At 40.6% G+C, this 13,315-nt stretch overlaps 1 protein-coding gene across 1 annotated transcript; it reads right to left on the bottom strand.

Annotated features, from left to right (window-relative positions):
* Positions 1-2,685: 2,685 nt before the first annotated feature.
* On the bottom strand, positions 2,686-9,469 carry litafd (LITAF domain containing). Its single transcript, XM_069148549.1, has 5 exons — positions 9,401-9,469; positions 4,971-5,020; positions 4,767-4,856; positions 4,366-4,567; positions 2,686-3,821 (listed from the first exon to the last, which is right to left on the bottom strand). The coding sequence occupies exons 2-5, from the start codon at positions 5,014-5,016 to the stop codon at positions 3,704-3,706; spliced, it is 456 nt and encodes a 151-aa protein (XP_069004650.1). The 5' UTR covers positions 5,017-5,020; positions 9,401-9,469; the 3' UTR covers positions 2,686-3,703.
* Positions 9,470-13,315: the final 3,846 nt, after the last annotated feature.

The raw sequence follows: 13,315 nt of genomic DNA, 5'->3' as shown, positions 1-13,315 counted from the left end.
ACTTAATGTCAAGAGGTTTCTCAGGACCGGCAGATGTACATTTCAGGTGCGAGTTGCTGCACTACTTTCAAGGAACACACACAAACACACACAAACACACACATTCATACACACAAACATGACATCCTCGACTTTCTCTCTTTTTTTTTTTAATATTCTTTTCTTTTTCGGAGGGGCTGTGTTCATTTTTCTCAAGTCATTCCTCCTCTAAACACAAACACTCACCGCACGCACACAGCTTCTCTTCTCTTGGTTGACACTGTCGCCCCCCGGTGGTTGGGAGCAGTAACTGCGCTGTGCTTGGTAGGGAGCTGCAGACACTTAGAGCCCCACAGGTTTGAGGATTGTGTAGAGACAAAACCAGCATTGTAAGAAACACTTAAAGCCCTATGAATTAATTTTTTTTTTGTTTTTTTGTGGATTGTTTCTTTTAAAGCACAGATGGAATGCACCCCGAATAACGCATAGCTGGCTCTGTAAAGACAACATTTAAGAATTGTATATTTAAAAATATGAACATGTAAAATTTAAGAGAAACACACGCCTTTTTTTGTTGGGTACAGAAGGAGCCAGGTGTTCATATTTCTTGTGTGTAGGTTTCTTTTTTTTTTCTTTTTTTTTGCGTTCCTGATGTACCATTGACAATTTTTTTTTTTTTTTCTGTTACCTTTGGATTGTTGTTTCTTTACAAAACTAACTGCATTGGTTTGTCTTGTTAAAAAGTGCAGTACGAAGATGACCTGCAGAATCACACCTTAATTTGATCTTTTCCAGTTTAAAATCCTCAGTGTAGCAGCAGTGTACGACAACTATTCCTGTATATTGCCTTTTTGCTGGAAAATGTATGTTGAATAAAATTTTCTATAAAAACAAATCCACAGCTCTGCTGCTTGTCCATCCGAGTGTTCGACCGGGACCAAACACTGTTAAAGCACTGCTTTGACTTTTTGGGATGAGAACATTGATACCCGGCCGACAACACTTCCTCCTGTTTCTGTGTGGTAAGTCATCTGGTTTGTTGCCGCCTCCCACCTCGAATTCAATATCCTCCCGCCTGATGCCCGAGGATCTTGACGGACATCGAAAACGAACGTAATTGTTACGATAAACCTGAGAAACACAGTATGCTTTAGAATAAGAGACTTCTTTGGGAAAGGTATTTTCCCTGTGAGGTCAAAGGTCAAGACAGAGGAGCACACTGCTGAGCTGACAGTGATGTGATAATGGAAATATTGTCCTTGGATTCCCATCCTCAGGAGTAGATCACGGGGTGACGTGTATGGAATAAAATTTGTGTTGATATAATCAAACAACTTTTTCTTTAAAGCAAAAAAAAAAAAAGTCACCTCTGGAGTAAAATTTAAAATGGAAAGGGAGCCGCCTGCCGACTCCATAGTTCTCCTGGGAGACTTCAACACTCATGTGGGCACCCATATCCCTGGAAGAGGCCTCTGAGGTAGTCATAAAACTCCTCGGTGGCAAGATGCCGGGGGTGGATGAGATCCGCCCTGAGATGCTGAAGGCGCTGGACATTGCTGGGCTGTCTTGGCTGACACGCTTCTTCAATGTCGCATAGGGGTCGGGAACAGTGCCCATGGACTGGCAGACCGGGGGGGGGGTTCCCTTTTTCAAAAAGGGGGACCGGAGAGTGTGATCCAACTGTCGGGGTATCAGCTGCTCGGCCTCCCGGGCAAAGCTTATGCCAGAGTGCTGGAAAGGACTCCGACCGATTGTCGAACCTCAGATCCAAGAGGAGCAGTGCCCGATCCTGGTTGTGACCTTCACGGACAGGATATCAAGGCGCAGCCGGGGGGAGGAGCATGGCGGGGAGGAGCACGGCGGGTTCGGGGGTCTCCAGATCGCATCTCTGCTGTTTGCAGACGATGTGGTCCTGTTGGCCTCTTCGGACCGCGACCTCCAGCACTCACTGGGGCGGTTTGCAGCCGAGTGTGAAGCGGCGGGGATGAGGGTTAGCACCTCCAAATCTGAGGCCATGGTTCTCTGCCGGAAACCGGTGGATTGCTCCCTCCAGGTGGGGACGGAGTGCCTTCCTCAAGCGAAGGAGTTTAAGTATCTCGGGGTCTTGTTCACCAGTGAGGGGAGGATGGAGCGGGAGATCGACCGCCGGATCGGTGCGGCTGCAGCAGTTACAACATGTGCCCAGTTTACCGGGCGAGCTACGTCCCGACCCTCACCGATGGTCACGAGCTCTGGGTCGTGACCGAAAGAACGAGGTCTACTCCTTCACGTCAGCTGAGGTGGTTCGGGCATCTGATCAGGATCCTCCTGGGCGCCTCCCTCTGGAGGTTTTCCGGGCACACCCAACTGGGAGGAGACCCCGGGGAAGACCCAGGACAGGCTGGAGGGATTATATCCCCCGGCTGGCCTGGGAACACCTCGGGATCCCCCAGGATGAGCTGGAAGATGTTGTTAAGAGGGAAGTCTGGGTCAGCTTGCTTTGGCCTGCTGCCACCGCGACCTGACCCCGGATGATGGATGAATGAATGAACAAAATTCATTTAGAAGCTTTTTCTGGATCTTCTAATTTCTTCGGACTTGTCAAGTAAAAATTTACGTTTAAAGTTGCATCTTGTTCTGAGAACAAACCACAAAATGTACCAATAAGTCAGCTGGTTGACCTCTGACCTCTCTGGAGGAAGTAAAAAATAAATAAAACACAGCCGGTTACTATATATTCATCTACTTTATTTAGAGAACATTTGTATCAAATTGTAAATAAATGAATTCCAAGCATATTATTTCATCCAAGGGACAAAGTGAAGCGGAACGATTTTTTTTTTTTCAATAAATTGGAATAAAAGAGAAATCGGACAAAAATATATAATTATAATATATAATTCTAGCTGTATTTTTGCATTGTCACTTGCAACGTAATAAACGAAGATATGTTATTTTCAGATACTAAATCGACTGTTTGGGAGATAAAATGATCCAAACTAATTTTTCCAGGTGGCTGCTGTTATACAATATATACGATTTTTCCTTTGAACTTCAGATTACCCTTCATCCCATCATATAAGAATTATTAGGGAAATTTTCTGACAACATAAATATTACAGAAAAAAGCCACATCGGTCTAACTTTATTGCGTAATGTTTCATTTATGATGACCTGAACCTTGCAAAACACTTCCAACACAAATCTGCTGTGCAATTACTGCAGATGAGCAAATATTCTTACATCTCCTCTGTTCTTTGGTTTGATGTATTGTGTTGGCTTGTTTTCTTTTGCTCTTATTTATTCTATAGTGGTGACAGTCCCTTCAAATGGACAGCTGGTCTGTTTAAATTCCAAATGCACAATCCCATCAAGCCTAATTGATAAAGTCTATGTACAAGCCTTCATTATAACAACATTATGTATGAAAGGTTTCTGAGTATAATGATAAAGTAACGGTTCCAAAAAAAGTGCATGGGGTGTGCTTTGACTTGCCAGAGTTATCACAGTCAGCTGATGACATCTAATCTCTGACAACACAGTCACTCCCAGTCTGTTTAATAATATATGATGCAATGCAGAAGTCATTCAGGTTTGGTTTTTGCCCCGGCTAATGCTGTGGCTCATTCATAGAAATAAGCTACATTTCAACTGTGACCTTTTTCTGTCGGCTTCAGAAAACACAGACAAAGGTAACAGGATGTTATTTCTTATTTCTAAGGGTCCACTTCAGCCCTCATGTTTGTCATTTACAGCATTTTCTCTTCTCGACGTGCAGGATTCTGTTGCAGCGCGGGCACGTGTGGTACGTGTCCTTGAACCTTTTCACGAAGAGAGGAATCAGGCAGCAGCACAGGATTAACCTGAAAAACACACACACACACACACACACACACACACACACACACACACACACACACACACACAGAAACACAGTTCATTTCATACATTTGTAATTTGAAGCAGAATATTATATTTCATTAAAAAGAAAAAAGCAGTACTCTCCAATGTCCCTCCAATCATCCCTGGACTAAAAAACTGCACTAAATTCCCTTTACAGAAATAAAATAGAGTCCTACCCCTCCGTGTTTTGAAAAGCCTCACTGCTAAACTTTCATTCTGTCAATTAGATTTCTGCAAATATTCAATATCAACTATGGTATGTGTTGCATCATTGGCTGATGATGCAGCCTTGTCTTGGGACTTAACTGGCTGGTCTGCATATACATACATAGTCCGCTCTGTGCACTCTACTTTATAGGAACTGTGTATGCTGTCTAAGACACCCTGTGGGGGGGGAGGGGGGGGGGGGGGCGCAACAGCGATGTTTTGCCTTGGAGCCCCCCCCCCTAAAAATGTAATGTAGAACAGATAGAACACTATTAGCCGTGTGCACCACACACTCACCCGCAGCAGATGAAGAGGAGGCACATGAGCCAGGCGTACGTCCCTGCTTTGTAGGTGACGTTGGTCATGACCTGCTGCTGGCAGGAGCTGCAGTTCGTCATGCCGGAGGAATGTCCCAGACCAACATCGTAGCTCACAAACTTTCTTCTGCCGTTTTCAGACTCCAGACCTGCATTCAGGGCTCCTCCTCCACTGGTGTACACTGATGGATGGGAGAGAGGAGGAGAGAGACGAGGAAGACAGGGAGACAGAGAGAATGAGACGATGAGAAAATAAAGAGGGAAGGGAACAGAAGAGTTCATTCAAAATGTAGGAGAATAAATTGTAACCCAGGTTTCTGATATCTTTTGCAAAATAAAAAAAAATAAAAAAAAATAGTAATATCAGGTGTGAGAGTATACCTGGCGTGACCTGAGTGGCGGAGGTCTCCTGTGAGTTGGGAGGGGTGAAGGGGGTGTGGACGTGGTAGACCTTCACTCCGTCCCCCTGACCTTCAATTGGACCCGAGGAAGAGGAAGAAGAAGAAATTAAAACAACATGAAGTTAATGAGCCGATAATGATGATGAGGAAGATGATGTGTGAGCATGTCTGTGCTTGCTCTTACCTGGTGTGAGGTAGGGAGGGAGTTCTTTTGCTCCATCCGAATTCATTGTGCTGCAAAGAGAGAGCACACAAAGTTGAGGGCTGCAGTTAAGACTGAAGACTACCGTAACACTTTCATCTCTCCTCCACAAAATGTGACGCTTCTTTCTTGCCACGAGATAGAGCCCAAGCCTCACTGCTGGAGGTAAAAACATCATCCAGGCTCCATTGAAGACATCTGTCATCTCTGACTGACATCTGTTTAGCGCAAAGTGAAGGGTGAGTTGTCGGTCCGGGGGAATATACGCTGCATTGTGTGGATGCTTTTGTCAGCACCTGAGGAAACACCCGGGTGTGTCCGCTCTGGGAGTGACGGCTGGCATCTTTCAGGTGAGTTACCTCACTGATTTTGTTTTTATTGTTCACAAAGAGATGCTTGCAAGACTCGTGCTTGTTGAGGGAACACAGAGAAGTCTTTGTTTCATTTGTAATAGTGAGATTATTTATCAGACAAATCTGATTACTTCAAACTTCTTCTAATCATAAACGTCTACCTGTGATTCTATTGACTGTCATCCTCATGTTCAAGCTTCATCAGTCATTTCCCTCTAAATACAGCATTGTTTGGCTTTATATGACTGTAATGTTACTTGTAAAACTGCTGATGATTACAACAGGCTGTTTAAGATGTAAAAATGCACAACTCAATTTGTGTAACAGCAGTTTAAAAATGTTGGTCATATATTAGGAGTAACTTAATGCAGCTCTGAGATGATGTTTGGATGGTGCACTGTGATGTTAAGATAAAATTTAGGAAAAAAAATGTATGCTGGATTCCCTCCGCCACAAATGTAAAAAAAAAAAAAAAAAAAAAAAAAGAAGAAAATACACAATTACTCTCAAAACTATTCATCCACAAAAAACAGCAAAACCAGAGGACAAAGACAGAAATAAAAACAGTCAAGTCAAATTGAGTTAAATACAAATTAAGTTTGAGTAAATCTCAAATTTAGTTTGCATATGAGTGCTGTCTATGATAACACTGTCCTTTTAGTTCAGAAGCTCGACAGTAATTATGGCCATTAGTCAAAAATCCCCCAGTATGGGACGTGACTGCATTAACCTTCCTGCTTTACTCGGGTTTGTCGTTGCATCAAAATGGCTGTGAAAACGGCTCACGAAAGACCAGCAGGAAGGTTAAATCATGATTAGTCATGTGACTCCAATCTGACCCACAAATCATTACATAGATCACAACGGAGTGTGGAACAAATTATCTGGTAATTTTTACGAAATTTCTGACAAACTTTCAGCATGGTAACAGTATTTACATATTATTAGACTTTGTTGCAGCTCTTGAAGGGAAATACTGTTCCTGTAATGTTATCCTTACGCTGTACTGCAGGTAAATCCAAATAATCCAAATAAGTCCATAATGGATGATTCATAAAGTACTCACAGATGTTAACGTAATTGTTCACAACAGCTGCTGTCCAACTCTGCGGCTGCTTCCTGTTGTTGTCAGATGGCCTTAAGGCCCATTAAAAAACAATGGCCACGTGACCAGTTGATCCCATACATGACTAAAATATGCACATGCTCTACCTATCTTTTATCTCTGTTTTCTCTTTGTTTCCCTCTTTTCATGTACGAACACAAAAACACACACCAGAATGACTATGCACGCTTTCTCACACACAAATACACAATAACACAAAGTACACTCCAGCCTGGCTATCATGTAGCAGTCTCTTTGTATAAACATTACAGTTTCTTTCTCTCTCATACAAACGCACTGACAAACACCTCTCTCAGACACACAGTCATGTTTGTATCACACAACTGCAATCCGAACCTCAACTCTGACTTACCTAAACCCAACCTGACTCCAACCTTAAACCAAGTCTTCACCTTAAAATCTAATAATTTAAGCTATAAATCAAATTCCTTTTTGTCCCCTAAAGAAGTGACAATGTGACTGTGCACAGATGTATGCCCCTACAACATGAGTAACAAACACACACAATCAGACACACTACCCTGCTGGATGTTCCTCCTTTCATTCATGACATCCACTGATGCGCAGCCACAGTTCATCACTTCTTTGGATTTGCAGCAGATGACAGACTGCTTTGTCACTGTGTCACACAAACGCACACTGATCCTGTATCCACCCATATGATGGTGCAGGAATGCGACTGAGCTGCATGCTTCTGTAAAAGTCTGTGTCACAGAGTGAAGGTGTGTCGACTGAACACACACACACACACACACACACACACACACACACACACACACACACACACACACACACACACACACACACACACACACACACACACTGCAGACTAAACGGCTGCCTTTCATAAATCTGTGAAATCGGTCCGACAGAATGGGATCACTGGGTTTCATCTAAAATAAGTAAAATACTTCGATGAAAATATACTGTACTTCCAAAATCTCGACATTTTGCTACCTGCAAAATTCATGAATGTAGAACTGCAGTTTTTCACAGCCTGAATATTCCTCTGCAGAAACTACTGCACCAGCTGATTCTGGAGGTATACGAGCACTGATCTCGGATAACTAGTCGTCCTTTCACTCGCTGGCTTTGTTCCACTGTGCTCTGAACAGCTGGTGACTGAGTGCTTCTTACGAAAAATCCATCCGCCGCATTGCAGAGATACTTTAAAACCACAATGGAGGAAAGTTTCTGGCGACTGATCAGACAATACATCGTCTGTCAGCGAGGACGGAAGTGAAAGACCTCAGCTCAGGTTGCAATTTGCTGCATCTGGAACTTTATTATTGAGGCGGGTTTCTGGGAGTGAATTAAAGAATGGAGAAATGAGTATGAAATAAACAAGTAGATGAATTCAAAATATGAAACATCAGATTTTAGGGGAGTACCTGGTGAAATGATTTGACTGGTGGTGATTTCCACTGTGGTTAAACACCCGATTAACTACAAACGAGTTCAATGAAACTCTGATGCTGACCAGGACGATCTTTCATGTTGACAAGGTAACACCCTGAAACACGTCTATACCACAGGTGTGGTCTCACTGTATGTGCTCTGGTCAAACCTGACTCTGTCTCTCTCTCTGTGTGGGTGTGTGAGAGCGAGAGACAGAAAGGGAGGGAGGGAGTGAGAGAAGGAAGGAAGGAAGAATGTTTGCTTGCTGTTTGCCTCCATGATGCAGTTCAATGATCAGCTGATGAAGGAGAAGAATGATTCAAACTGGAAATGATCCAGTTAATCACTTCAGTCACTATGATTATTAGTCAAACTTGATTCTGCTTTAACAACCAACCAATCAGCCAAAACACTTATAAAGAGCCACCCTGCAACGTTGTACATCTTCCTCCAAAGTGAAATACTTTAAGGATGATGACTGTGTTTTTATTAACAAATTGTAACAATTTAAACATCAAATATATGATGTTCAAGTTCAGTCGATGTGTCAAAATTATTTTGCTTCTTTTAAACTGTGTAATAAAACATATGTAGAATATGTGAATATGAAACACATCCTGATATTATGTGAGCAAAAGTCAATGAAGTGTTCAAATGTTCCAATTTAGTCATATTTCAGTGTCATATCATATCAGAGCAAATCAGAGTCTTGTGTCAAATCACTCAGATTCAACATTTATAGTCAATTGGTTCTTATTAACTTCCAGCTTTTCGCTTTATTTACTTATTTGTTTAACCTTTTGCCCTTGACACTAACCAATCTACAAAATGCATTAACATTAGTCCATTGTAGTACATCCAAAATCTCTGTTTTCAAAATGATGCCAAAAAGATTGTCCATCAGACACTGTCTCATTAAAATGCCGTGTTATTGTCTGTACAGATTTAATGTCCCTACAGGTCCTGATAGTAATTCAGCTAAATGGTTAGTTCACGGTAAACAAAGAAACAACAAAATCACAGAACAAGATGTGGACTCTTATCACAGCTGCATTAATATCAGGCTGCACTCACATATGAACAGATTCCTCAAAACCTCAAATACTAAACCTACAAAAAAACAATAAAAAATGTTAACAACGAGGAGGATCTTTTTTGTCTAAAATATTCCTCCAGGCTGAACTGGATCATATAAATCCTGTTATAGCTGCTGTCAGATTCCAACAGTAAAAAGACATTTATGTCACGACAGATTCACTAAAAAAGATTAAAAAAAAGTTTGAGATGAATAACCTTTGTGCTGAATAACTTGCAGTTGATTGGCCAAAACTTACTGTATCTTTTCTTGTCATCTCTGCCTTCTTATGGGCACAGATGACAAAACACTCGCTGATTAACAGAAGAATAAACTCATTTCATTTTTAATAAACTCCTGTTTTAAAACCTCTCTTACAAGCCTAAGAAATCTCCATCTCAGCTCCTTCAAACTAAAATCCAATCCCCTCTCTGTTCACAGATGTCTCTGACAGTCTTACCTTGGCGTGGTGTTGCACTCAGTATGCAGAGATGTGTGTGAACACCTGCTGATGTAGAGTCCGGACAGATTGTAACTGAGACATCCACCTGTATCACCTGTATCACCTGTATCTCCAAAATCTTCTCCCCGCCCGCCCACAGCTCCGCCCTCACCAACAAAGACCTGAACATGCAGCAGCAATGAGTCACTCAGTGGCTTTGATGCAACTTTCAGAGGCTGTACTGATCCTCTTTTTTTAACTTGTTCTTTGTGTCTGTGAAATTATTGAGGGAGTGTGTGTGTGTGTGTGTGTGTGTGTGTGTGTGTGTGTGTGTGTGTGTGTGTGTGTGTGTGTGTGTGTGTGAGAGTCACTCTCTTTGAACAACCTGTTTCCCCCCTGCAGCTTGGACTGATCTAACACAGATCTGAGTTGTCACACAATGGTTTTGTCCTGACATGTGACCTGCAGACCATCCACAAACCCTGGATGACATATGTTGACACATTTTTAAACAGAAAGTCACAATAATTCAGAGTATTTTCACAAGCACAGAGGAGCTACTGAGACACTCAAAAAGTAGCCCATTCAGCAACAAAATTAAAAACCAATTTACCTATTTGTTCCGAAAGGAATTGTTTAGTTTAGTTACTAATATTTAACAATTGACAGCTAAATAAAAGTTCAAAAATAAAGAATATTTTACAGGCTGAATTTCTGTAACTGATTGAGTTCAAACATGGGCTGAAGTCCTGTAATTGTGATCATTTCCAGCATCCAGAAAAACAGTAGACCGAATTCACATTCAAGTAAGATTTCTTCCCAAGAAGGCCCTGTAAACGAAGACTTTTCTGGACCTGATATATTTGATTTTTGTTGAATAGAACTATTGTTAAATGAATATTATAATATATAACATTAAACACTCTCTGATAAAGTAAACAAAATTTCTCCTTTGTTTGCTAACTCATTAGATGATGGTCAAGAACACCTGAGCTGGAAAACAACTGGTTTGCAGTGAAGATTGAAGAAACACAAAATGTCATTGTTATATCAGTGCATGAAATGTAAGGCTTCAACCAGCTCTATGAAAAGGTAACAAATCCTCCTAAAGGGCCAGTTTACTTCATCATAACTGCTTGTTGGATGGTCCAGTAGCTTTTGGGGTCTGCATCCGAACATTTCTGGCACTTTTCTTTGCAAATTCATGGCTTTTTATGGCATTTTTTCCATCATGTATTCCTTCATTCGTAGTTCACAGCTTTCCACTTGCTTTGATGGCATCAAGGCATTTGTTGGTCAAAGCATGAGGCCATCAATCAAAACTACTGTATGTGCTGCAGCTTTTATTGATGGCACATTTAGCCTTCTTTTCGTGCCTTTTGGGTTTGTTTTGGTTTAATTACTTTTTAAATCATTTTATTTAGAATTTACAGTGCCTGCTTTAGGTTTTTTATCATGTTGGCGTCATTGAATTTCAGCTCCTTGTATTTTCTTTCAAGCAGTTGGGAGCATGCCAGTTCAATCACATTTTTCTGCTGTTGGTCACTGGATCACAGACCACTGCTGGAGGTTGAGGGCCTTGTCGAGGCGCACCTTACGTGTATGTTGTGTGTTGAAGGAGACTGAATGTGTTTTCCAGCATGTTTAGGGTCCAAACCAATGATCATTAAACCCAGAACCCTTTTTTCAGGTCGATCAGGTCAACTCAACAGAACTTTTATCATCATAGACTAGTTTAGCACGAGCAAACAATTAAAACCATGAAGGTTGTCGAGAATTTTTGTGTTTTTTTTGTAGTGAACATCACAGAGTTCCAAAAATGACAAATACCTAGAACTGAAGTACAAGCAAATCTGAATACAGAAAAAAAATTCTAAGCTACAAAATATATAAATGAAGTGGTGACAAATAGTGAGAAAACTCCAAAAAGTTCAGTGTGAAATGTAGGGGGAACATTAACAACATATAATTCAACCCTTTTGCACTCCATCTTCTTAGTGATTGTGAGACTAAAACCATTTAATCTCAGAATATGCTGTTATTGTCTAAAATATGATAATAACTTTAATGTTTAGCTTCTTGTTTGTGTTTTCTGTTCTTCCCTCACCCCATAACATTCATTGGGATGATCCACAGTTGTCAAGGTGTGTGTGTGTGAGAGTGTGGGGTGTTGTCTCTGCATAATATCATCTGGGTGAGGTGGTTGTCGGGTATGAATGTGTGTGTTCGTCAGTGTGAGTGTGTTTCGATGGGCCAGATGAACAACATTCCTCAGAATAGACCAATCCCCACTCCTTGAAAAGCTATGGTGTGTGTGTGTCTGTGTGTGTGTTGTGACGTTTGCCTAAACAGTGACATTCTTGACACAATACAGAGATTGAGAGGCTGATCAGTTGCAAGGTGCCTGCTATCAGGAGCAATGTCAATGTTTTGTCCAAGGACATTTCAGTATGTGGACAGGAGGAAATTTGTTGGTTATATGAAGATTAAACCCATTTAAAAATAGTAAAATTAGTCTTACAAAAGCTAACAAGTAGGCTAGATCAAATGAAATACAATAAGAATCTAATGATGTGATTTAAATGCAAAACTTACATTACATATGAAAAATTAGGAAAAAGGTTTCCACAAAATGGCTGAAATATTGTGGAGAATTAGAAAGTTTGGATGCACTAACACTGATATGACTATTATCTGTCACTTATAGCATTCTGCCTGAGTCCTTAATGCTGTTCTCTGATTAAAAGTGCTTGAAAATGTGGACAGCAGCTTGGAGCACATTCCTGGAAGGGCTGATGGTTTATCAGTATAATTTTGAAATGATTCATTGATCCTCGTCATAATCCTGAAACAAGCTGTGATTTACTGTGAACAAAAATCAAACATGTCCATTGCCCAGAACATCAGTGAAAGTGCAAACATCTGACACTCGATCTTGAACAATGTTATAATCTACTGAAGAGGTATGGTTGAGAATCAGAAGCACACAGAGTATTGGTCCGGATCGAGCCTCGTGGTACACCTCGTTATTTAAAAGGCAAACTCAGGAAAAAAAGCGTGTTATGCCAGAAGCCAGATATGAGAAAAAAGAGAAAAAAAGAGAAATCAGATTTTTTTCATGTCATGTTTTTAATATTTTGACATTCATTTTCTTTTTTATTGGGTGCAGTAGAAGATCTTCTTACTTAATCTACAAGTGGCATTGTTGTTATTGATTCACAATCTTAAAAGTGCACATTCTATACAATAAAATCAAATAAAATAATATTAAATAAACTAAATATTAACTAAAGAAAACTAACCTAAACCTAAACAACAGTGAAATGGATTAGAACAAAATGACATACAAGACAGCAGTGCCAGGGTGTCATTGTTGTGTGATGGATTTTACCAGAGGTGAGTTATTGAACAGTCTGATTGCAGTGGGCAGGTATGCACAGATGTGGAGCATTAAACAAAAAGAAGAGACAGAGGGAGGCATTGATAGGAAGTAAAAAAGGGAGTGGCTATAGTCAGGCATCTAAAAATAGTCCCTGACTCAGCAGGTATTTAAATACTGACTGAGAGGAAGAGAAAAGCTATCAGTTTGCTGCCTGATGTCTCCTTCCACCAGCTGTCAGCGTCTCTTTTAGCTTCAATGCCTTTGTGTCTTTTGTGTTGTTGTTTTTTTTAACCTTTTTGATGTGGAGGATAAAACTTTGTTAAAGTACATGTGTTTCTGACCTATAACAACAAATTAAATAAAGAATATACTCATTTGTAAGTGTGTAGCTCCGTTTATTGTATTTTGAAATTTTCATATCTAAAGTGGAAGGAGAGCTGATGATTCTGTTTCAGTATTTACTGTCACAATTACTCAAAACAGGTGACGCAAAGTTCCTATAATCCTTTCAAAAAAATTCTGTCAGAAAATTGGTTGATGATCGTGTGTTA

Source organism: Embiotoca jacksoni, unplaced genomic scaffold (genome assembly GCF_022577435.1).
Source record: "Embiotoca jacksoni isolate LCO1_2020_lvr unplaced genomic scaffold, fEmbJac1.0.p SCAF_15, whole genome shotgun sequence".
Taxonomy (NCBI): Eukaryota; Metazoa; Chordata; class Actinopteri; family Embiotocidae; genus Embiotoca; species Embiotoca jacksoni.
Note: the sequence above shows the minus strand (reverse complement) of the source record. Positions and strands in the feature narration are given on the sequence as shown.

Coding starts and splice junctions, on each gene's coding strand:
- litafd (XM_069148549.1), bottom strand. CDS start 5,016: ATGAATTCGGATGGAGCAAAAGAACTCCCTCCCTACCTCACACCAG. Junction 4,857..4,970: donor CCCTCCCTACCTCACACCAG/GTAAGAGCAAGC, acceptor GTCCAATTGAAG/GTCAGGGGGACGGAGTGAAG. Junction 4,568..4,766: donor CGCCACTCAGGTCACGCCAG/GTATACTCTCAC, acceptor CCCATCCATCAG/TGTACACCAGTGGAGGAGGA.